This window comes from Phyllostomus discolor, chromosome 1, assembly GCF_004126475.2.
Source record: "Phyllostomus discolor isolate MPI-MPIP mPhyDis1 chromosome 1, mPhyDis1.pri.v3, whole genome shotgun sequence".
NCBI lineage: Eukaryota > Metazoa > Chordata > Mammalia > Chiroptera > Phyllostomidae > Phyllostomus > Phyllostomus discolor.
Window position 1 is genome coordinate 53,679,557 of NC_040903.2, and position 24,875 is coordinate 53,704,431.

A 24,875-nucleotide genomic window follows, 5' to 3' on the forward strand; every position below is an offset into this window, starting at 1 on the left:
TAAGCCAATAAGAGAAAGACAAATACCATGTTATTTCATTCATATGTGGAATTTAGTGAACAAACTGAACAAGGAAAATAGAGACAGATTCACAGATAAAAGGTGGGTGGTTAACAGGTGGAAGGACTCAGCAATAAAGGAAATGTATACCCATGGACAAGTGTGGTGAATGTTGGATGGGGGTGGGTGGGGTTAAAAAAGGGAGGGGATGGGGGATAAATGGTAATGGGAAAAATACAATAAAAAAACCCCTAAAAATTCATTGCCAATTGCAGTCATACTTTTTCCTTTTTAAGTTGGAATGTTTTCTCCATTCTTGTAATAATCCAAGAAAAATTCACATTCATCCATTTCTGGCTAAGACTTCATGGCACAAATCTTCCTAAAATACCTCATGGAAATGTGTTTTTTACTGTAATATGCTTATTTCCCCAAATATCTTTCTCTATTTCCTCATTTTTGTTTTAGATTTACATCTTGGTTTTGAGTTTCCTATACCAGTTTATAGCTGATTGTGTTCTCTGTGCTTTCCAGTTACCCAATTATTTCCTGCATGCTTTCTGCTGTTCCAGTTTCGCTATTTCATGTGGTCAGAATAGTTTATATTAATCACTTTATTTTTCTTTACTTTGTTAGGTCCAAATGTATGACTTATATATTTTTTTAAGTTAGATCATGCATTAAGAAAAAACTCTAAGTGCTCTCTAATGACTGATGTCTTGTTAGGTGTACGATTTATAGAATTGTTTGGGTGAGTAATTTCTTTTATTGGAATTGTTCTTAACATTTTTTTGTGCTCATTAAGTTTAACTGATACTTTAGCAGAGGCCTGTATAGGGGTTAATTTTAAACAACTACTTTTAAAACTCCTTGTAGGACAGTGCTTAGATTGTGTTATTTTTAAGTTGGTTAACATTTGCATGTGAGCTGTATTAACATTTTGTTGTTCATGGTACTAGAATTGCTAAATAGGTTATACATATATATTGGACTTGATTGTAAATTTACTAATTATGGATACACTTACTGTATTTCTCTTCAGATTTTGTTTACTTGTTTACTTTTTTTGATATACTTAGTAAGGATACTATACTTAGATGTAGTTGGTTAAAGCAGATGTCCTGGGGGAGGAAGATAACATTTACTGAGCTGTATAATTTGTGGTAAGGAAAAAAATGAGAAAATTGGCAGACAGAAAGGAGGAGCCTATTATATTTTAAAATAGCATGATTGAAAGTTCTGAATTTGATATGGAGGAAGACGAGTTAAAGATGTAAGCAGTTGTATGCTTGTATATTGGTTCTCATTGAAACATGAGGAAGAATGGTAAGATGTATGAAAAGCCTACATGGATATTTTTAAAGCTGCAAAGAAAAGCAGTTGGTTGGTACTGGACATTAGATATGCAAAAACTTTACTGGTGGGTAGGTACTTTGTAGTTGTCTGTGTGTGTGATGAATGTGGATGCAGGAGTGTGGCAGTGAGTACAGGATACATTTCAGTTAGTAATTGAATGACTACCATTCTGACCAAAATACTTGAAAGGATACCAGGATGAACAGTGCTCAACCTAATACCTACCTAATCTTAAGAGAAAAATCCACAGTTTGAGGAATAGAGGAAGAAATGAGCCAAAATTAAAACTATGAACATTTGTTTTAAGTAAAAATAGGGTAGCATAAATTATTCACTCATTTGCAGATAATTTTCACTTAAATCTAAGTTTTTAGAGCTATTCCATAATTATTTTAATTTTCTTTGACTTCATAGTGTATAATAAGGCTTTTATTTTCATTTATATTTTACCTAACTTTCCTGGAGCTTGGATTGTAATACACATAATTCCTGTTATGTGATTTTCTAGAAGTTTATAATTTTATTAGTCTCTCTTAGGAGCTTCCCAGTTTCATTAGCCATCCTCCACCCCAGTATTAGAAATCTATCACAACTCCTGTTCTCTTACTACATTGTGCCCACTCTTGTTCATGCTGTCTGCCTTGATATCTAACTATCTTTGTTTGTATAGGTGTCTTTTGACTACTACTGTGTCATCCCAATTCCCATTGCTTTTAACTAAAACTTTATAGATAGGATGTTTCATGTTGAATGTGGTTAAACTGACAACTTTATCTTTTTTCTCGAATGCCCCCTTCATACTTCTGGTTACTGGGGAAGGTGCAGTCATAAAGCCTGGCAGTGAAAGAAATAGAAGATGGACTGGTCTTTATCCCACAGTTGCTCCCCACCCCACAGCTCCTCTCTGACTAGCATGAAATCACACAATTTTTCTTATTATTCTTCATACCTTTCTTTTATCTATTCCTATGGATAAATGACCAGTATAGTATGTCTGAGCTACTGTAACATTCTGCAGATTCCCTTAGTTGTTTCACTATCTTCAAAGGTATTTCTTAAGTTATATTATTTCCTGAAAAGAAAAATAAATCACTGAGGATAAGTATTTCAGTGTGGAATTTTGAAAAGTTGTAGCGAAAAACTTACGTAGGTAAAAGTGTTAAAGCACATAGTGAGTAATGTCCTGGTAATGCATGAAAGTAAAGGCTGGACATTTTAGGAGATTAGAATTTCTATTTCCTGTGAGGGAAAAGACCATGTAGATTTGCCAGGGCTGGGGTTGGTTACAGACAGGAAGTGAATTTGAATACTGTGAGTTGTAGGTATCTATTAAAACATCACATGGATTTGTTTGTTGTGTGTCTGTAGTCATTTTTAATCTAGAAGAATCTCCCTCTCTTTTTCATTTTTTTATGCATTCAGGTCTGTTGTCTAAGAATGTCTCACCTTCTGGATTTGTTTGTATCCTAATAATTAGCTACGGTTAAACTTTTTTTTCCACAAGAGTACAACATAGGTGACATTGTAACGTTTTAGTACATCAGGAGACATGTATCATTAGGCTGCTTGTCATACTGTTGGTGTAGCTCAGTTTGACCCCTTAGTTAAGCTCATGACTTAACAGATCTTTACATTGTAAAGGTATATTTCCCCACTTATAATTACTGTATTTTTCAGACTATAAGAGGCACTCCCCCCAATTTGGAGGGAAGGGGGTGTGTCTTATAGTCCAGATGTAGCTTGCCTGACTCACTGTGGGGGAGCAGCGGTGGAGCAGGGTCATGGGTTGTTAAATATTTTACTACATATTTTGCTCCAAAATTTTTTTCTATTTTCCTCCTCTAAAACCTAGGTGTGTCTTATGGTCCGGTGCACCTTATAGTCCTAAAGATATAGTAATAAGTAATCTGTGGGGTAATCCGTATTAGGGCTCCCAACAACTTTTAACATTTGTTTTCATTCTCTTTACCCACTCGATACCATAAACTTGAAAAACAGTTCTGTCATTTTAACAATTTTACAAAAGTTGTTTCTCATGTTACTAGAAGTTTAAAAGAGTATTCTGTCATAATATAAATAAGGAACAAATGAAATTGAAACAATGTGGAAATGAAGTAAGAGAGGCTGTGGTAAAGCATACCTGTGTTTGGAGGGTGGAGCTAACACTGTGTCATATACAAAATTGTACTGTGTTCCTTATAGCCACAAAGTTATGCTTCTAAAATGTGAGCAACATTGTATTTATGACTTTCTTTAAGCAATTCTGGCCAAAGTTAATGAACTTTATTTTTTTTAATAGGTTTAAATGTAATACTGGATATTTATTTCTCTTTCTAAGGTAAGTTTTATTTCTACTTTTTGAAATAACATTACTATATTAAATTTATTATTCAAGTAGTTTGTCTAGAAAGTAAATTTTAGTTACTGAAGTTGTATCACTGATTTATTTATAATCGGGCTTATGGGTTTATCTGTTACAAAGAGTAATTGTCCTTAGGGGAATGATTGTTAGTTATGGCACATATGGCATACAATAATATCATGCTCAGTACTTGGGTGCTCATAAACATTTCGGTACAGTGAATGTTCAGAATTGCCTTAGGATCCTTGAGCATTGGGTTGAGTGTTTAAGTTTCCTAGGACTACTGTAACAAAGTGCCGCAAACTTGGTGGCTTAAAACAACAAAAACATTCTCTCATAGTTCTGGAGGCTAGCTGTCCAAAATAAAGGCATCAGTAGGTCTCTGCTCCCTCTGAAGGCTCTACAGGAAGATCCTTCCTTGCCTCTTCCTAGGTTCTGGTTGTGCCAGCATCCTTGGTGTTCGGGCTTAGCTGAATCACTCTTGTTTCTGCCTCTGTTCTTGGGCTTATTTTCTGTGTCTCCTCTCCTTGTTTTCAAATCTCCCCCTCCTTAAAAAGACACCAGTCATTGGATTTTCGGGTCCTCCCTAATCAAGTATAACTTCATCTTAAGTGAATTATATGGTCCTTAGGACTTCACCATAACTTTTTTGGGGAACACACTTCATCTCACAGTAGTTGGGGCTTGCAATGAGTTGTAGCAATGTCAAGATGCTCTGATCATTTTGGAACTTGAATGCTGTATTCTGTGAGGTGCAGAATATTTTGGAGTTTGTATAGAAATTAAAATGAAAACTAGGTTTCTTAAGCCAGTTTAGGACTATTTAATAGACTTTGAATGTTGGAGTATGTAGATGTGGATTTTTTAAAAAGATTTTATTTATTTGTTTGTTTGTTTATTTTAGAGAGGGGAAGGAAGGGAGAAAGAGAGAGGGGAACATTAATGTGTGGTTGCCTCTTGTGTGCCTACCACTGGGGACCCGGCCACAACCCAGGCGTGTACCCTGACTGGGAATCAAACCACTGGCAACTCCCTGGTTCACATGCCTGTACTCAGTCCACTGAGCTACACCAGCCAGGGCAAGATGTGGATTTTTAACATTTACAAATATAAATACTGGTTATATATTGGCATTTGTGGGATTCAGCCCAACAAGAATTGTGGCCCTTCTGAGGTAGACATAATAGGGAAACAAAGTAAACTCTTTATCAGTGTATTTTGCCTAATAATAACAATGCTGTATTTTTTTATATTAGGAAACAAAACGTACAAATTGGATAATTTTCTTTAAAGCTCACTAAATGCTCTTGATCATTTTTAAAAATAAAGAGTTCAGGGTCATTGAAATTCAGCTCTAACTTCAAAGATGATCTTAGGTAAGGCATGCAGTGGATTTAGGTCGGTGTGTGGCCTGTGGGAAGTACTTCATACACATTAGCTGTTACTATTAGTGAGCCTTTCTGAGAACGTGAAGAGGTTTGAGGTAGTCATGAAAAGAAGGAAAGTTCTTCTCGCCTCTTATTTTTGATACTCTTGTATCTGGTTGGTTAGTGTATTTACTATTACAGTCATTGGTTTGGTAACGGACATAAATGACTAAATGTAGATTACAGTATTACAAGTTTTTAAATGTGAGACAATAGGAAAACATTAGACACATATTTACTTTCTGAGTTTGAGATTTGAAGGTAATGTTCTTTAAATGGCTTGTACTGTGTGATGCTTGTAAGTAAATATTAAAAATCCAGACTGTGTTTAACTTTCTTTTTCATTCTCTTTTTCTATTTAAATAAAAACAGCTATATTAATCCAACAAGCCATAATGTGGCATACCATCTTTTTTGAGAGGTGAAGAGTATTGAGTAAAAATGGCTGACAGAAGTGGCAAGATTGTTCCAGGACAAGTGTATATCGAAGTGGAATATGATTACGAATATGAGGCAAAGGACAGAAAAATTGTAATAAAACAAGGGGAACGATACATCTTGGTAAAAAAGACCAATGATGACTGGTGGCAAGTCAAACCAGATGAGAATTCCAAAACGTTTTATGTGCCAGCCCAGTATGTTAAGGAAGTCACTCGCAAAGCCCTGATGCCGCCTGTTAAACAGGCAGTTGGACTGCCAAATAATTCTGTGAAAATGACACCGAGTCTGCATCTGCAGAGATCAACAGAAAATGTGAACAAATTGCCTGAGCTTTCAAGTTTTGGAAAGCCATCATCATCTGTTCATGGAACAAGTCTTATTCGTGATGCCAATCAGAATTTTGGACCCAATTATAATCCAAGTCAAACTGTCAACCTAAGCCTGGACCTCACCCACAATAATGGGAAGTTTAGCACTGACTCACATTCTCCTAAAGTTTCTGGGCAGAACACGACACGCTTATTTGGTCACTTTCCCGGTCCAGAGTTCTTGGACATAGAGAAAACTAGCTTCTCCCAGGATCAGTCTTGCGATTCAGCAGGAGAAGGCTCAGAAAGGGTACATCAAGATTCTGAGTCTGGTGATGAACTCAGCAGCAGCTCCACGGAACAGATAAGGGTAAGATTGACTGTAGAGCGAACCACTTGCACCTTAATAAAAATATTAATTACAGCTTTTATTTTAATTAAAAAGCTTTTTGTAAGAGTTAGGAATCATTTGTTTTGCCTTATGTTTTCAGGATACATGAGTTCTATCCTGAGTTAAATAGGTAGGGAATGTGTGAAATAACTTGTGGAGTTCACATTATAGTGTAGAATTACTGTACGTATGAGAAAAAAAATTTTCCATTCTATTGATAATGCATGGTATAGAAAGGACTTAATTTACCCAGTGCTATTTCTTTTATTAGAAAAAGTTTGTTTTTAAGCCCTGGCTGGTGTAGCTCAGTGGATTGAGCGCGGGCTGGGAACCAAAGTGTCCCAGGTTCAATTCCCAGCCAGGGTACATTCCTGGGTTGCAGGTCATAACCCCCGGCAACCACACATTGATGTTTCTCTCTCTCTCTCTCTCTCTCCCTCCCTTCCCTCTCTAAAAATAAATAAATAAAATATTAAAAAAAAAAAAAAAAAGAAAAGAAAAAGTTTGTTTTCCAGCAGTACTAATTTTGACTTGTTTCCAGTAAGTCTCCAGCTAACAATGGATATATGGGGAAAGATGTCACTGGACTATTAACCACTAACTTGTGTTCTTTGAAACTTGTTTGTTAACCTTGAGTATTAAGACAAACTACAGAGCTCACAAACCTTTACTTCCATTCATGTACTTTTGTGTCTGAAGTTTCTTAAGTATCCATGCTTACTTGCATTGCAGGGGGAAAAATTTGTGTCTGTGGTTTGGTTTTCTAAATTTTTCATTATCTAACTTTGAGATTAGTTTATGCCAGTTTGTTGGTCAGGTGAAGTGAAGTAATTTGAAAAGCACATACATGAAATTAAAATTTAAATGTATTTGGCAAAGTCTTAATTTTAAAGGAACTTTGAAATTGGTACGTTTATGGCTTAAAACTCTTGTAAAGCTTAATCATCAAGTTAAGTCATTGAGTAGTATGGCTGTTGTAAGGTGTGGTCTGATTATAATGGAATTAGTATGTTATTTCTCTAGATTTTAATTTTTCTTGTGACATCTTGAATGGAAATAGGAAAAAGGGAATGTTCTCTAGAAAAACTCCAGATGTTCGTGATCAATAGAGGTATGTGAAGGAGCATAGTCAGTTTATCATGATGTTATTATCATCATGACATAGAGTATGTAGTATTACTTGGAGCTCTTTTTATACATGGCTCCTTTTTGAGCCAGTGGGATTTGGGAAAGCTGTGCTTTTTCTCTTCCATCTCGCCATCACCACTGTTTGACAGTTCAAATTACATTTTTTTATTTAGGTACACTGACTGGCCTGTGTTCTCTTCATTATGGTCATCTTAAATTTATGGCATCCAAGTTCATGGCTCTTAACCTCTCTTGGGACCTTGACACTGTTTTGAAATTCTGTTAGATTTCCCTGGCCAGTCCTTTTTCTTACTCTTCGTGGCAACTCTGCAAACCTTTTCTGTTACCTTCAGTTCTCTGATTCACCTGCTTTTTCCTGCTCTCTTATCAGGGAACCTTTCCTTGTATTTCACAGCAAAAATAAAAACCATGGGATAGAACTTTATTCAGCTTTGGGGAGGTTACTAGTGCCAATAGTAGCACTTACTGGCACTTACCAGCAGTTAGCAGCAGTGGGTTTTGATTTGAACCTGGAGTTCATCAAGGTTCACTTTATGGTTTTCATAATTCCATCACTTAACCATCTGTATGATAGTTGGGGAAAATTAGTTAACTTCTGTGAGTTTCAGTTTTCTTATCTTAAATTGCAGATTGGGTGGTTGAGGATTAAGTGGATTACTAGATCTAATTTGCTTAAAACTATACTTGGCATATTAGTACTGAATACTTATTGCTGTTTAATGAATTACTCCCAAAATTAGTAGCTTAACATAGTAAACATTGATCACCTCACTGTTTCTGTGGGTCTGTAATTCAGAAGTAGCTTAGTTGGGCCGTTTTAAAGACTTAGGGTCTCATGAATTTGCAGTCTTAAGAAGACTTGGCTGGGGATGCTTTTAAAATGGCTCACTCACATGGTACTAGTTTGACCTCCTCAGGTATGCTGGAATGTTGTAACTAGGTTTCCCCTTGAAGAAGCAAAGCATGAAAGAACAAGGTAGAAGCTGCACTGTCTTTTTGCCCAGTCTTGGAGGTCACACACAGTCACATCTTACTAAGTATACAGTTCACCCCAGTTCTCTGTGGGAAGAGACTACACTGGGTACAAACATCGGGATATGAGGACATTGAGGCCAGCTTGGAGGCTGGCTAGCACAGTCAGCAGTCATTAGCTATAGCTGTCATTATTGTTGTTGTTTCTAGTATTATTGCTACCATCTAATCTGTAAGTGCACCTGTGTCAGCGATCATCTTTACCCCCAGTGCAGTGTAAGCGTTGTCTCACCTATCAGAGGGCAATCTCTTTGTATCTGCTTTTCCCTTTCTTCCATAAACCTTTTACTAAAGATTATATAGTATTGTGCCCATATGGTTTTAGAGCCATTATTTACCAAGTTTTTCCCGTCATCATTTAAATTTGCTCATGTTTTTCCCATTTTAGTAAAGCTCTTTAGTGTACCTTCCCTACTGAGTATCACTTACTACCCTTTCCCTTTATTGGCACCTTATGTGAAGAGTTGTATAGGTTTGCTTCTCTACATTTGCTCATTTCCCACTCGTTCCTTAACCAATTCTAGTATGTCTTTTGACTCCACCTTGCCACCTAAGTGGCTTGCAAAATTGTGATATCACAATCAGGACATTGACCTTGGTACAGAAGAGATACTGAGCATTTCCAACACCACAAGTATCCTTTGTGGTTCCCTCCCATTCCCACCCCTCCTTAACCCCTGCTTACCCCTAATATACTCTCCATTTAAAATTTTTTGTTATTTCAAGAATGTTATCTAAATGCTATATAACCTTTTGGGATTGGCCTTTTCATTCAGCATAATTCGCTAGAGATTGATCCAGGTTGTTGTGTGTATCAATGTCCTTTTTGTTGGTGACTAACTGTATTCTGTGGTGTGGATGTGCCATACTTTGTTTCACCATGTACCCATTAAGGAGCATCTGGGTTTCCAGTTTTTGGCTATTGCAAACAGCTGCTTATATACAAACATTTCTGCACAAGTTTTTATGTGAACATAACTTTTTATTCCTCTGGCATAAATGCTCACAGGTGTAATTGCTATTGGTAGTTGCATGTTTATTTCTTCAGACACAGGCAAATTTTCCAAATAGTCTTTGGAAAGAAGTCATTATATATGGCCCATATTAAGAAATAGATGTTATACCCCACCTCACTGAAGGTGTAGTTTCTACATGGATTTTTTGGAATTATTTTGTATGGAAGATTTTTATCTTTTACTTCATTTGTTTATTCAGTCATTTATTTATGTCTGTATGAACTCATAGGTATTTTTTATACCTTATATTATAATCCAATATTCCTATATTTTGCTGCTCAAGTATTTCAGCTTTGGCAGTTGAGAACTTGTATTGTCAGTTTGAGCACTGCCCTACTCTCTGGCTCTACAAGGTACTCCATGTTACATATTGTATATTTTTTGCCCCAGTCTGGAACCAGCCATTCCTGTAAGGACTTCCGTTCCCCTTAATTGGAGAATGGTATTAGAAACCAGGATCTGTGCTGGTGTGCTCATTGCTACCTCAGTGTCGTTGCTTCAAAGCCTTCTTGGATGATAGAGCAGGGAATACACATTGGTATGCTAACCTGTATATATACACGTATCTATAACTATTTCCACATGTAACCATCTGCATCTCTGTTAAACTAAACAGGTTCATATTGATGTCTTCAATTCTAATCTATAACCACATAGATCATTGCTTCTTTATAAACTGTCACCCCAAAATTGAAAAATGTACCTACTGCCATCCACTGTCATTTGCACAATTGTTCAGTTTAAGTATATATGTATAGGAGTATTAGAGATGTTAACTTGTGCCCTTGTGGAGTACAACTTTATCAGCTAGAATATGATTATTTCATGTGTGATTTTTTTTTTACAGACTCCACTCATTTTCAGAGTTTACTTGATCAGCACCTTTTGTCCCCGCCTGATTAATGAGATTGTTTCATACATTTGTAATAAAGTTAGGCTTTTTTCCCCTCATATTCTGCATTCTTTTCTGGGGTTCTTGACCTCACTTTGAATTTCTACGTTTAAAAAAATTGCATACATTGAGGTTTGTTCTTGGTGCTATAAAGCTCAGTGGATTTTGACAAATGCACAGTATTGTGTTTTCATAATTACACTATCATACAGAATAGTTTCATTGCCCTAATCCCCTGGGCTTCACCTGTTTGCCATTCCTCTGCTTCTGGAGACTCCAGTCCTCTGCAACTGCTCATCCTTATGTGTAGTTTTGCCTTTTCCAGAATGTCTTTCAATTGGAATCATAAAGTAGGTGTACTTTTTAGATTGGCTTCTTTCACTTAGCAAGATGTGTTTAAGATGCATCCATGTGTTTTAATGTTTGATAACATTTCTTTTATTGATGAGTAACCCATTGTAGTGATCTATTGAGGTACATCTTGGTTGCTTTGAGTTTTTGGCTATTATGAATAAAATTGCTATTAATATTTGCATGCAGACTTTTGTGTAGACATAAACTTCAGATCATTTGGGTAAACACCTAAAATCACTTGGGTAATGTCTTCAGTAAATACCTAAGGTTGCTGAATAGTATGGAAAGGCTATGTTTTTCTACATCTCACCATCATTTGGAACTGTCAATTTTTTGGATTTTTAGCCATTCTAATAATATGTAGGATCTTGTTTTAATTTGCATTTCTGAATAACAATGGATATTGACCATCTTTTCATATGCTTATTTTGTCTTTGTTTCTGCTTTGATGAAGTGTCTAGATCTTTTGCTCCTTTTTAAATTGTTTTGTTTTAAGAGTTCCTTGTATGTTTAGATACATATCCTTTATTAGATATATAGTTTACAAATACTTTCTGTGGCTTGTCTTTTTATTCTCTTAAGAGTGACTTTCACAGAGCTGAAGTTTTTAATCTTAACGAAGTTCAAAACTTTACTATTTTTCTTATGGACCATGTTTTTACAGTTATATCTAGAAACTCATTGCCAAACCCAAGGTCATCTAGATTTTGTTTCAGTTTTGGAATTTTTATAGTTTTGCATTTTAAATTTAGGTCTATGATTCATTTTGATTTAGTTTTTATGAAAGGTCTTTGTTGAGGGTATGTGTGTGTGTGTGTGTGTGTGTGTTTTACACGTATATGTCCAGTTCCTCATTTGTTGAAAAGATTTACCTTTCTCTATTGAGTTGCATTGTTCCTTTTGTCAATAATCAGTTGACTATTTGGGTGTATTTGTTGCTTTCCATTCTGTTCTTTTGATTCATGTGTCATTGTTTTGTCAATACCAGGCTGTGTGGATTAATGTAGTTGTATTGTAAGGGCTGAAAGTAGGTTGTGTGCATCTTCCAACTTTATTGTTCAGTATTGCGTTGACTATTCTGTGTTTTGTCTTTCCATATAAAATTTAGATTTACTTTGTTGATATCCAAACCATGGCCAAGGAATATTTCTTCATTTATTTAGACTTGTTTTTTATTTCTTTCATCATAGTTTAGTAGTTTTCAGTACCCTTTAGCTATCACCCTTAATGTGCCGCTATCTTTCTCAGCTCCAAGCAACCATTAATCTAATTTTCTGTTCTGGATATTCCATTTTAGTGGAATTATGTAATATGTGGTCTTTTGTAACTGGCTTCTTTCACTTATCAAGGTTCATCCATGTTGCACATGTATCACTTCATTCCTTTTTATGGCAGGATAATCTATTGTTTGTTTATTCATCACTTCTTGGACATTTTGGTTGTTCCTACCTCTTTGCTAATATGAATAATACTGCTGTAAGCATGGTGTACAAGTTTTTGTGTGGATATGTGACGTTTTTCTCTTGAGTTGATAACCTAGGAGAAGAAATGCTGGTTCATAGGGTAACTCTGTTTAATTGTTCAGGAACTTCCAGGCTCTTTTCCAAAGTGGCTACACCATTTTATATTCCCACTAGCAATGTATGAGGTCTCCGATGTCTCTGTATCCTTGTCAGTTTCTAACTTTTTGGTTATAGCTATCCTAGTGGGTGTGAAGTGGTGTCACATTGTCTTTGATTTGCATTTCCCTCAAGACTAAGGATGTTGAGTATTTTTTCATATGTACACTGACTGTTGATCTTAGAGAAATGTCTATTCAGATTTTCTGTTCGTTTTAATTTGAGCTATTTGTTTTATGGCTGAATTTTAAGAATTCTTTATATAGTCTCATCAAATATATGGTTTGCAAATTTTTTCTCCCATTTTGTGGACTCTTATTTTCTTGATGTCTCTTTAAGCACAAGTTTTTAATTTTGAAGTCCAAATTGATCTAATGTTTTGTTTTATTGCTCATGCTTTTGGTGCCATTTCTAAGACTCTTGCCAAATTTGAGGTCATGAAGATTTAATCCTATATTTTACCTAACAATTTTATAATTTTAGCTCCTACATTTAATTCTGATCTCTTTTGAGTTCATTTTTATGTATGGTATGAAGTAAGGTTGTAACTTCATTTTTTGTATGTAACTATCAAGTTGTCCGAGACATTTGTTGAAATACTATTTCCTTCCCTCATTGAATGGTTTTGACACCTTTGTTGAAAATCAGTTGACATGTATATATGGGATTATTTCTGGACTGTCACTCTATTCTGTTGATCTACATGTCTATCTTTATGCTTGTCCTAGATCATTTTGATTACTGTTGCTTTGTAGTAAGCTGAAAAGTTGAAAAGTACTCTTCTTTCTACTTTGCTCTTTTTCAAGAATATTTTGTCTATTCTGACTCCTTTGTAATTCCACTTGAATTTTAGAATCAACTTGTCAATTTCTACAAAGAAACTAGCCAGAATTCTGATAGGGGTGGTGTTAAGTCTATAGATAGGTATGGGAAGTAATACCTTCTTAACAGTATTCACATTTCTTTCAGGAAGTTCTGCTAGTGCTGAATTCTCTCAGTTTTATTTGTTCAGGAAACTTCCATTTCAATTGATAATTTATGTGGATATAGAGTTCTTGTGATTGTTTTCTTTCAGCACTTTAAATATTCTGACCAAAGTGGGTAAAATATTTTCTGGTGGCATATTTTGTTTGTATCGCTTCTGGTGAGATAAATGCTGTTATGTTTATTCTTGTTCTCCAGTAGTTAAGGTGTAAAGGTGTTTTTCCTCTCTGGCTTCTTCCAAAGTTTTCCCTTCATCTTTGTTTTTTCTGCAGTTGGTTTATGTTATGCCTTTATATATGTTTTTGGTATTTACATTGTGTGTTCAGTTTGGGAAGTTTCTATTGACATGTCTTCAGGCCCATTGATTATTTTCCCAGCCATGTTCAGTCTACTGATCATCATTTCATAGGAATTTTCCATTTCTGTTACAGTGTTTTAATTTGATTGTCTTAGATTTTTCATCTCTGCTTAAATTACTCATTTGTTCTTGGATGTCTGCTATTTCCTTTTAAAGCCCTTAAGATATTAATAATATTTAAAAAATTTTTGTCTGATATGCACAACATTTATGCCATATCTGAACTTGACTCTGATGCTTCCTTTCTCTCTTCAGATTATTTCTTCTTGTTTTTTTGGCCATGCTTTGTAATTTTTTGTTGAAAGCCAGACATGTCATATTTGGTAATAGGAACAGAAGTAAGTGTCTAGTGGGAGGTGTTAGGTTAATATGATTATAAATTGGACTATGTTTAATGTTTGCTGTTGTTGTGAGTATCAGTGACTTTAAACTCCTCGAGTACATGTGCCCTGGGCCTCTAAGGCTTCCTCATTAGTTTCTGGCGTCCCAAAATCTCTGTGTTACCTCTTCTAGCCCTTGAACTGCCTAATTCCTTGGCCCATGTGACCTCTGCTAACATCATTGGTTAGTGGATGGCCTCCTTGCCACTTGACAGTGGTGAAAGTTCTAACACTTCACTAGGCCTCTGTGTGTTTGTGAGCGTGCATGCACATGCGTGCAGTCTTGTTACTGTCCAGAAGTGACTTCTTTTGTCCTTTCCTCTGCCTTCTCTGATAGTGCACTGGTGGGGTGTGGGGGTGCCTTATTACAGTCTGGCATATACGGAAACCTAGGTTCTGTGTTCGCCATTGCTAGTGGTATGTGGGTGGAACTGTTGATTTTTCTGTGTCATTTGGCAGGAATAGCATAGTAATACTAAAAGTCTTCCCCTTTTTTGGTCCTTTTGCTACATAGACAGGGATTTGTTGGACTTTTCCCGGCCTCTGCCTGTTGGTGTTTCTGGGTTGCTGACTTCTACCTTCAAACCTGGGATATATGAAGCCAGAAGTAAATCCAGGGAACTCACCAGCATGTTGTTCGTTGGGTCCTGAAGTTACTAGTTGGTATATTCTAACTTTCAGAGTTGCCTTGTGTATGTTTTATATATTTTATCTAGTGTTTTTATTTGTAGTTAGAGGGATAGAGGACTCCTTTTTCCCAGGATTGGAAGTGCTTGGTTAGTTTTCTAATGGTAGTTTTTAAGTATTAATTTTCTTGACCTCTTAACAATCTTGTTAGTCTTAGCTTCTATAGGATATCCTCTTATAAGCTTCCATGGCACCTTGTACTGTTCCCATGTTCTCGTTACATTTAAGATTGTTTTCTTCTCACTCGTCAGTCTGTGATCTCTAGTGTTGTGCTAGCTGTGTTCCTTATCTCTATATTAAGTACCTGCTACAGTACCTTGTATATACTAGCTATGCTAAATGCTTCTTGAATGATGACCAGTGTTTAGCGACAAACATAGGAAGGGGAAACCTTGATTAATGTCCCATCAAAGATGCATGTTTCTGTATGAAAAACAGTAATTTAGAACAGCAGTTCCCAACCTTTTTGGCATGGGAGACTAGTTTTGTGTAAGGTTTTTCCATGGACAGGAGGTGGAGCTCAGGTGGTAATGTGAGCTAGGCTTCACTCACTCACCCACTGCTCATTTCCTGCTGTGCAGTCTGGTTTCTGACAGGTTACTGGCCACGAACCAGTACCTGTCCATGGCCCAGGGGTTGGGGACCCCAGGTCTTAAAATGCTAAGCTTCTGCATGCAACATAGTTTTTAGTAAAGAATGTTATTAGAGAGATGGAGTTGGGGGTAAAAAGTTGTAATGCAGTATGGAGATCACACACACACACACACACACACACACACACACACATAGTTTTATGATTCTAGTAGAGTAGCAATTGTAGACATGGTTGAAAAGATGACAGAATCTTAATAGAGTCATTAAAAAATGTGTACATTACAAACGTTCTGTGTTTTCACCCTGTTTTTGTCCTGGGAAAGAATTTGAAAATCTAGGTGACACATCAACAAAAACAACAGATGTGGAAACATTTTTTCATTTTCATTGAGAAAACTCTCATCTGTATGCATGGAATATCTTTAGCAATTGCTTCAGTAAATGCTTCAGACAGATAGTTTAAACCCTGAATGACTAATATCACAATTATTTTGAAGTGTGGTATATTAACACTCAAGCTCTAGAAAATCATGAGTGTAACTTGGTACATAAAAGAAAGATGCAAGAATAGGCTTTTAAACCAGAGAAATTTGTGACTCAGCCTTTCTACAAAATACTTGACTTCTGAAGCCCTTTTTTTGTAACATGTGTTTGACTACTACTTATTTGTCTGTTTTTTCTGTCTCATAGCAGAGTGTAATTCAGTTACTTAAAAATGATTGGTGAATAGCTGAGTGACAACTTGTTTGTTTGTTTGTTTGTTTGTTTGTTTCCAGAGAGGGAAGGGAGGGAGAAAAAGAGAGCAAGAGAAACATCAATGTGTGGTTGCTGGGGGTCATGGCCTGCAACCCAGGCATGTACCCTGACTGGGAATCGAACCTGCGATGCTTTGGTTCACAGCCCGCGCTCAATACACTGAGCTACACCAGCCAGGGCAACAACTTGGTTTTTAATGTGAGTTAGAAAAATAAAAAAACAAGATTCATCAGAATAACCATATGATAGAGAAAGAGAGGAGGGTGAAAGGAACTAACATTCAAGCATTTAAATAGATGCTTACATATGTGGTTTCCTACAATTGCTTTATAAGGTAGGTAGAGATAACTTCCTTTTTGCATTGAAGAAGCAATTTCATATTCTTGGTTTAAAAAGTCAGGGGAGAAATTTGCAGTTTAAAAAAGTTAATTATTAAAAATTCTTGACATTCTCGTTTGATTAAGTTGAGTTGAACTTCTGTTCACTTTTATAATGGAACTCCGGTTTTACTTGAAAGTATGACTGACAAACTAGTTATTCACACTAGGGTGTTTGTTAGACGCTTTGTCTAACATGATCAAAATAAGCCCATCACTTTTAGGAAAACAATTGATTTTTTTTGTGTTAAAATGATACAATTCAAGCTTTCAGGTGAAAATGAGAATTTTGAAAACTTTTATCTGCTAACATGAGCTTACAGCTTCAACCCAAGACTTTTTGATGAAAGCAGTGGTGATATTTAAGTTTGTTTTGTTTAATGTTTTTTATACTGTATAATGAAATGTTTCGGCATTTGGGAGATAACATAAGCATAACCTTGTGAATTAATGCTTTTTTAAATGGCCAGTGCATGATGGGTACAAGAGTCATTCAAAGACAAGATAGACCAATGAATTTAATGTGAAAAAGTACAAATAGAGTTAATATTTAAGAACTTTTCACTCAAGTTTTGATGGAATGCCAGAGAAGAAGGTCCACAATTACCTGAAAAGCTTTCTCTTTTTTGTCTCCCTAAGGCTGTTTTTTCTTTATGTATTCAACCAAAAGAACAAATTCTAACAGATTTAATGTAGAAGCTGATATGAGAATCTAGAAGACATTAGAAAGTATATTATAAATGTAAAACAGTGTCATTTTTCTCAGTAATGTTTTTGGGGGAGACTATCATTTTGAATAAATGTATATTTATGTTAACATGTAATATGTCATTATTTTTTTAAAATGAGTTTCATGAATAATGTTAAAATTTCTTAGTTTTAAATTTGAATATTAAATATCAGTAGATAACTGAACATGAACTAAAGCTCTTTGGTGTCTCCAGTGATTTTTAAGAGTGTAAAAGGGGCTCTGTGCCCACAATGTTTGAAAATTGCTGTTTTGGTGAAAGAGTCTACATTTGTCTAAGTGAAAGTGCTATTTAATTGATGCCTTGGAAGATTCTTTTCCTTAGGTACATACAGGACACATGCTAATGGTTGATGATAAAAATTTTTGATAAAACTTTTAAAATTTGGCTAAATATTTTTTGGCTGAAGTCTGAGGGAAGGCAAGTGGTAGATAAGTTCTTCATTAAAATTTTGTATCAGTTAATTTGGAAAACACATAGTGGTCTTAACAATACATAGAATTAAGTTTATATTTTTCTTGTAAGCATATATGCAGTATTATAAACTATAGTAATGTTAAAGTGTTGGAAATTTCTGTGTTAGAAAGAGTTATATTGAACATTATTATACATAAAGTCACATTTCCACAAGGAAGGCACAGTGCGAAAATGCTCAGTTTCAAGAATTGAAAACCTTGAATTTGCAGAAATAGAAATGACAAGAAATGAAAGACTTATGTCTGTAGTAAGGATAGAAAGAGGAAGGAAAGATTTCCTGTTCTCGGACTGTTTTAAATATTTTTGTGCTGAAGTTAGAAAATGGAAAGCTTACCAAGAAAAATAAGGACTGCCTACTAGATTGATTCTTCCTTAAGCATAGTATACAGTGTGAGAGATGCCTTAATGTGACAGAACTATTTTTCAATACTTTGATATAAGATGAATTGTGTTAATTCATCTTGTATCTCTTTTCATCTATATAGCTTGTTGAACTAAAATTTGAAGCAAGTTTGGTCAAGGGGATAATTAATGTTAAGTCTTACGGAATAAATATTTCTGAATGCAGTGAAACCTTGATCACTTTTCCTGAGGGACTTACATTTTTGCCTAATTGAAATTTCTTTAGTAAAACAGGGACACCCAATATCTATTTTTTATTCACCATTTATGAAAGGCTTTCTCTACTAGATGAAATGCAAAGACTTACCTAATTTCTGTCATTAATGAGCTTGTATTTTAGGGTATTTTGGTTCACTCTCCAGTATTAGTAAAAGTAATATGAAAGATTATTGAACCTTTTCAAAAAGAATCAGACTTTTGTATTTATCATTATTACTATTAGTTTTCTTTATAGTAGTAGTTTTGTTTGTTTGTAGTATCTCCAGGACATACTCAATGTTATCTTTAGAGAAAAACGAAAAATTATACTATCAGGTATCATTGCCTGATTTGCCTAAAATGAAGATACTAAAAATTTCTAGGTAATAGTTTTGTGTAGGTAGGCTCTAATTTTTTAAAAATGTAAATGTTCACTTTTTAAAAATCTGATAAAAGAGAATACATCTAAACAAAAAAGAAAGCTTGTTTACCCTACATTCTAAATTGGAAATGCATGTTTTTCTACCATGTCAGCTCTTAAAGTGTTTATTATTTCTGACATTCATTTCAACTCCTATAGATGTAGACTTAGTTTTATTTTAGTGACTCTACCCTCTGAATTTTACTTAACCATTCTTGGCCTCTTAGCACCCAGAGGATACACCTGGTCTTCTTTATTGTTCTATCTAGTGTTGTCTTCACAGACGAAGACTGTAGGAAACGTTAAAATCTCCTAAATACCCAAGAATGTAATCTAGCAGAAAGATTCACAGTGGGAGAGTTGTTCTGTCTCCCTCTCTCTGAGGATCTAAATATGAGGGTGTCCATTTCCTTTGGGAGAGCACACAGAAGTGTAGTGCTCTGGTCAGAAATGTATTTGAAGCTTATTTTTAAACGAATTTGGTGAGCATGTCTTGGCAGTTATTTTTATAATATTTGAGTGATTTTTTTATTACCTAAGAGTACTAAAGAACCATGAAAATTAATGTTCAAAGTTTTCTGTTTTCCTGTTTAAACTTAACAGTACCCCAAACTTATTAGCACTCAGTAAGTTGGATGAATCTGTGTATTGGATCAAGTAACCTGCTTCCTAGTGGAACGCATATTTACACCGCTGGTTGTCTTGCTTTTATTTTGCACAGAAAAATCAGTTGGAGAGTGAGAAACATTTTGAGCTGGGATTTTGGGTAGTGTCATAGATGTGATGACTATACTTTCTGAACTAAAAATCAGAACATTTGTTCTGATGATTGTGAGAAGTGAGAATGTACTTCTGGAAACAGTGAGAGGCAACATTTGAAATCTGAAGTAAGCCAGAGAGTTGCCACTCTCATAGAGTGAGCAGATCATGTTATTCATATTTATTGATTACTTCAGCTGTGCTATGCATATTTTAGGAAGCAGGACATTATTTTCAAATCTTTTAGTAAAAATAGGCAAACTGAAATTAAAGCTGATAACTTAACATTTAATGTTTCTTGGTTAGTGTTTTTCTGTTTGTAGCTTCAGGGAGAAAGAATGTGCCAGCTCTTAAATTTGAAAATATTTTACACTGTGGTAACAAAAATATTTATTAAACAAAGCTTTAAGAAATTACTATAATTACTTTTATCTGGTAGGTACACATAGGTAGTGAGTAATAGCCTGAACTTTGAAATCAAATAGACGTAGTTGTGAATCTTGGTTCAGCAACTTCCTTATGAGGAGGAATAATTAACTCCTGGGTGTGAGAGAGATTAACAAGATGAGTAAATCAAGTGCCTCAAACAGTGTGTTTGCTTAAACAATATTAATCGCTATATATTATTTTCATTACTGCCAAAGGAAAATTTTATGGAGAAGAAGACGGTTTGCAAATCTGAATTTCTATCTTAGACTCTCAGAAGAGCTTTTGTTAACCTCTAAGTAGGCAAGCAAAAAATTTTAAATGTACAGTTAGTGTATTAGATTAGAATCAGTTTGTTTGGGTGTGTGCTTCATGTAATTCGTGTACTGTATTATGCTTCCATAATATATTTGGGGGCCCATGAGATTTATTTTTGTTTTTCAGCTTGTATGGATACTGCTATTGCTTTAGGCAAGTTGTTTTAAAAATTAACTTTATTGGGGTAACATTGGTTTAATAACATTGTATAAGTTTCAGGTGTACAACTTTATAATACAACATCTGTATACTCCATTGTATGTTCACTGCTCCAAGTCTAGTCTTCTTTTGTCACTGAAAATTTCACTCCCTTTACTCTCCTCATCCTCCCCTTACCCCTGTACCACTCTGGTAACTACTCGTCTGTTGTCTGTATCCATGAATGTATTTGTTGCTTTTGTTTTATATCCCACATGTGAGTGAAATCATGCGGTTCTTGTCCTTTTTTGTGTGTGACTTATTTCTATTAGCATGATACTCTTTTAAGAGCTATCCATGCTGTTGCAAGTGGCAATACTTCATCTTTTTATGGCTGAGTAGTATTCCATTGTGTAAATGTAACATATCTTCTTGTCCTTTCATTGGTCAAAGGACACTTAGATTGTTTCTGTGTCTTGGCTATTGTGAATAAGCTGCAGTGAACATAGTGGTACATACACCTTTATGAATAAGTGTTTTCAAAAGTTTCAGGTAGATACCCAGAAGAGGGATTGCTGGGTCATATGCTAATTCTATTCTTCATTTCTTGAGAAACCTCCACACTGTTTTCAATAGTGAATGCACCAATTTACATCCCCACCAGCACTGTACAAGGGTTCCCTTTTCTCTGCATCCTCTTCAACACTTGGTGTTGCTTGGTATTATCTTACTGATAATAGTTTAGGCAAACCAAACACATTTTTTAACAGAGCATTGCTCACTAGGTTTATTTTATGTTTTATAATACTTTGTCAATTTTAATATTCTTATGGAAAACTGGTATCATAAGTTTTGGGGGAACTAGTCTAGGAAGGATCTAGTGTAGGAAGCCCACTTTACTGTTTTGAGTCTTGCTTCTCAAGGACAGAGATTTGTTATTTTGTTCTACCCCTTCAGTCAGGGATGTATATGTGTATTGCATGTTTCCTGAATGTAAGCATGAATGGAAGAGAGCAGAAAAAACTACTAGTGAAGTCAAAAGACCTGGACATTAAAAAGAGTATGACTTTTCAGTTCTATTTCCTAAATAATATAGCATACATTATAAAATAAATACACACACACACACACACACATATATATATATATATATATATATATATATATATATAAATTTTACTGGTACAAGTCCTTGCTTTTTCCGATTTAATCTACAATGTACTTCTAAAGAGGACTTGAATGTTGTCATGGTTTACTTTCTGTAGCTTGTAACTGTTAACCCTTTCTAAAAACTTACTATGTTACATTTATAACCTTAATAAATTTTTTACCCATTAATAAAGTGTAAAGGTAACATAGGATAAGAGAGGCAAAAAACACAGGCACAGATTCTGAAGCCAGGTTGCTTTGATTCAAAATATAGATTGGTCACTTTCTACTTATTTGACCCTAGACAGGTTCTCAAATGTTTTTTTTGTTTTGTTTTGTTTTGTTTAAGATTTTATTTATCTATTTTTAGAGCGGGAAGAGAGGGAGGGAAACATTAAAGTGTGGTTGCCTTTCATGCACCCCCTACTGGGGACCTGGCCCGCAACCCAGGCATGTGCCCTGACTGGGAATCAAACCAGTGACCCTTTGGTTTGCAGGTTGGCACTCAATCCACTGAGCCACACGAGCCAGGGCTCGGTTCTTAAATTTTTTGGAACTATTTGTCCATCTGTAAAATGAGAATGATAGTAGTACTATGTCATAGCGTTTTTATGAAAATTAAATGAATTAGCATAAGTACTCAGAATAGTGCCTTGCTCACGAAATATAACATATAAATGGTTATGTATAGATGTACTCGTATTACTTTGATACCAGACATAAGATAGCACTATATATTTTTTTGACATTTTAATTAAAAAGAGAAGAAAGGGGAAATAGCTTAAGACTACTTTAATACTTAGGAAATAAAATTTACTTATCAAGCGGATGTATGACTTATAAAAGTCATAGAAATATAATGATCTATCTGGTTGAAGTATTAAAGGTGTAACTTAGTTAATCACTGGGGATAATCTGATGTGGACGTTTATATGAAGTGATGTGGGGCTGTTTTTCTACATAAGCATTTTTCTAAGACTGACAAGACAGGTATTTAAAAATAGAATCTGCTGTGACTTCTTGTATTTCAGAGAAGCTTGAACACATCAAACTAAACAATAGTTTTTATTTTATAAGTATATTTTATTGATTATGCTATTACAGTTGTCCCATTTTTTTCTCCTTTATTACCCTTCACCTCTCTACCCCCCCCACCAGAATTCCTCTCTTTCCCCTAGTTCATGTCCATGGGTTGTACTTATAAGTTCCTTTGGCTTCTACATTTCCTGTACTATTCTTAACCTTCCCCTGTCTATTTTGTGCCTACCAATTATGTTTCTTATTCCCTGTACCTTTTCCGCCTCTCTCCCCCGTCTACCTCCCTGCTGGTAACCCTCCCTGGGATTTCCATTTCTGTAATTCTGTTCATGTTCTAGGTGTTTGTTTAGTTTGTTTTTGTTATTTTTAGGTTTAGTTGTTGATAGTTGTGAGTTTGTGTCATTTTACAATTCATAGTTTTGATCTTTTTTTCTTTTTTTTTTTAGTTTTATTGTTGTTCAAGTACAGTTATCTGCAAGTCCCTTTAACATTTCATATAATAAGGGCTTGGTGATGATGAACTCCTTTAATTTGACCTTATCTGGAAAGCACTTTATCTGCCCTTTCATTCTAAATGATAGCTTTGCTGGATAAAGTAATCTTGGATGGAGGTCCTTGCCTTTCATAACTCTGAGTACTTCTTTGCAGCCCCTTCTTGCCTGTCAGGTCTCTTTTGAGAAAACACCTGATAGTCTTATGGGAATTCCTTTGTAGGTAATTGTCTCCTTTTCTCTTGCTGCTTTTAAGATTCTCTCCTTATCTTTAATCCTGGATAATGTAATTATGATGTGCCTTGGTGTGTGCTTTCTTGGGTCCAACTTCTTTGGGACTCTCTGAGCTTACTGGACTTCCTGGAAGTCTATTTCCTTTGCCAGATTAAGGAAGTTCCCCTTCATTATTTTTTCAAATAAGTTGTTGATTCTTGCTCTTCTTCTCCTTCTTCTCCTCCTCCTCCTCCCCTTCCCCCTCCTCCCCCCCCCCCCACCATGATTCAGATGTTGGAACATTTAAAGTTGTCCTGGAAGTTCCTAAGCCTCTTCTTATTTTTTGAATTCGTGTTTCTTCGTTCTGTTCTGGTTGAATAAATGTTTCTTTCTTCTGGTCCAAACCATTGATTTGAGTCCCAGTTCCTTTCCCATCACTATTGTTTCCCTCTACATTTTTCTTTATTTCACTATTTCAGTCTTCAGTTTTTCCTCTATTTTGTGACCATATTCAATAATCTGTGAGCATCCTGATTACCAGTGTTTTGAACTCTGCATGTGATAGGTTGGCAATCTTTTCATCCCTTAGTTGCATTTTTGCTGGAGCTTTTATTCTTTCATGTGGACCATATTTTTTTTTGTCTCAGGAAGCCTGTTATATAGTAAGGGGTAGAACCTTAGGTATTTGCCAGTTCTGGGCAACCATGTCACTGTTTTGTGGTGCTGTATGTGGGAGAGGGGTTTGAGAGCAGCTTTCAGTCACTTCCTCTGCCACTCACAAGCAACTTGGACCCTTCTGGTGCTGATTCTCAGGTGGGTAGTTTTATGTACATTTTAGGACCCCGTGGGGTTCGTGGGGGCTCCCACAAACTCTCCTGGGAGGCTGGGAGTTTCTCCATCTGCTGTGACACTCACAGGTTTTTTCAGCCAGAGATTTTGATGATTTATTTCCCTGCACTGGAAGCCTGGGTTGCGTGGTCTGTCTCACTCCCCGGTGGTTCCTCCTGGTTATCCCCATGCAAATGTGGCACCACTCGCCTTACGGAGAGTGCTCTCTATCTCTGCTGCCAGTCTCTGCCCCTCCTCCCAGTCTGGGTGAATGTTTCTTCTTTAACTCCCTGGTGGTTGGACTTCTATACAGTTTGGTTTTCTGGCAGTTCTGGTCATTTTTTGTTTTCTGATTTTTTGTTGTCCTCTTTTTTGTTGTGTGAAGATGCAAAGTATATCTACCTATGCTTCTATCTTGGCCAGTAGTCTAGTTTTTAAATATTTATTGTGAACTAGGGGCTTTAAATAACTGTTACATTTTTTTCGTAACATTTGTTAAAATACTTCAATCATTTTTATTTGGAAAGGAAGATAAAAATCGCCAATAGAGAAGAATAAAATAAAGCAAAAATTACAACTTTAAATTTACTGGAATAATTGACTTATGCATTCATTAAATAAATATTTATGAGCACCACCAGCTCTGTACCTTGTATTGTGCAGGATTCTGGAGATATGATGGTGAACAAATATGTCTTGTAATAGAACCATGCTTTATGAATGAATACTAGACACTACGTAGGATCGTTTCTGCTGCTTCTCTGTTATGTCTCATAACAGAAAAA

At 35.5% G+C, this 24,875-nt stretch overlaps 1 protein-coding gene across 5 annotated transcripts in view; it reads left to right on the forward strand.

Moving 5' to 3' along the window:
- ARHGAP12 (Rho GTPase activating protein 12) overlaps nt 1-24,875 on the forward strand; it is a 121,111-nt gene that overhangs the window by 15,403 nt on the left and 80,833 nt on the right. For all 5 annotated transcript variants that reach the window (XM_028505596.2, XM_028505592.2, XM_028505593.2 and 2 more), the window contains exons 2-3: nt 3,656-3,694; nt 5,518-6,264. In XM_028505596.2, the coding sequence (XP_028361397.1) occupies nt 5,587-6,264 (678 nt within the window). In that variant the 5' untranslated portion in view covers nt 3,656-3,694; nt 5,518-5,586. The remainder of the gene's footprint in view (nt 1-3,655; nt 3,695-5,517; nt 6,265-24,875) is intronic.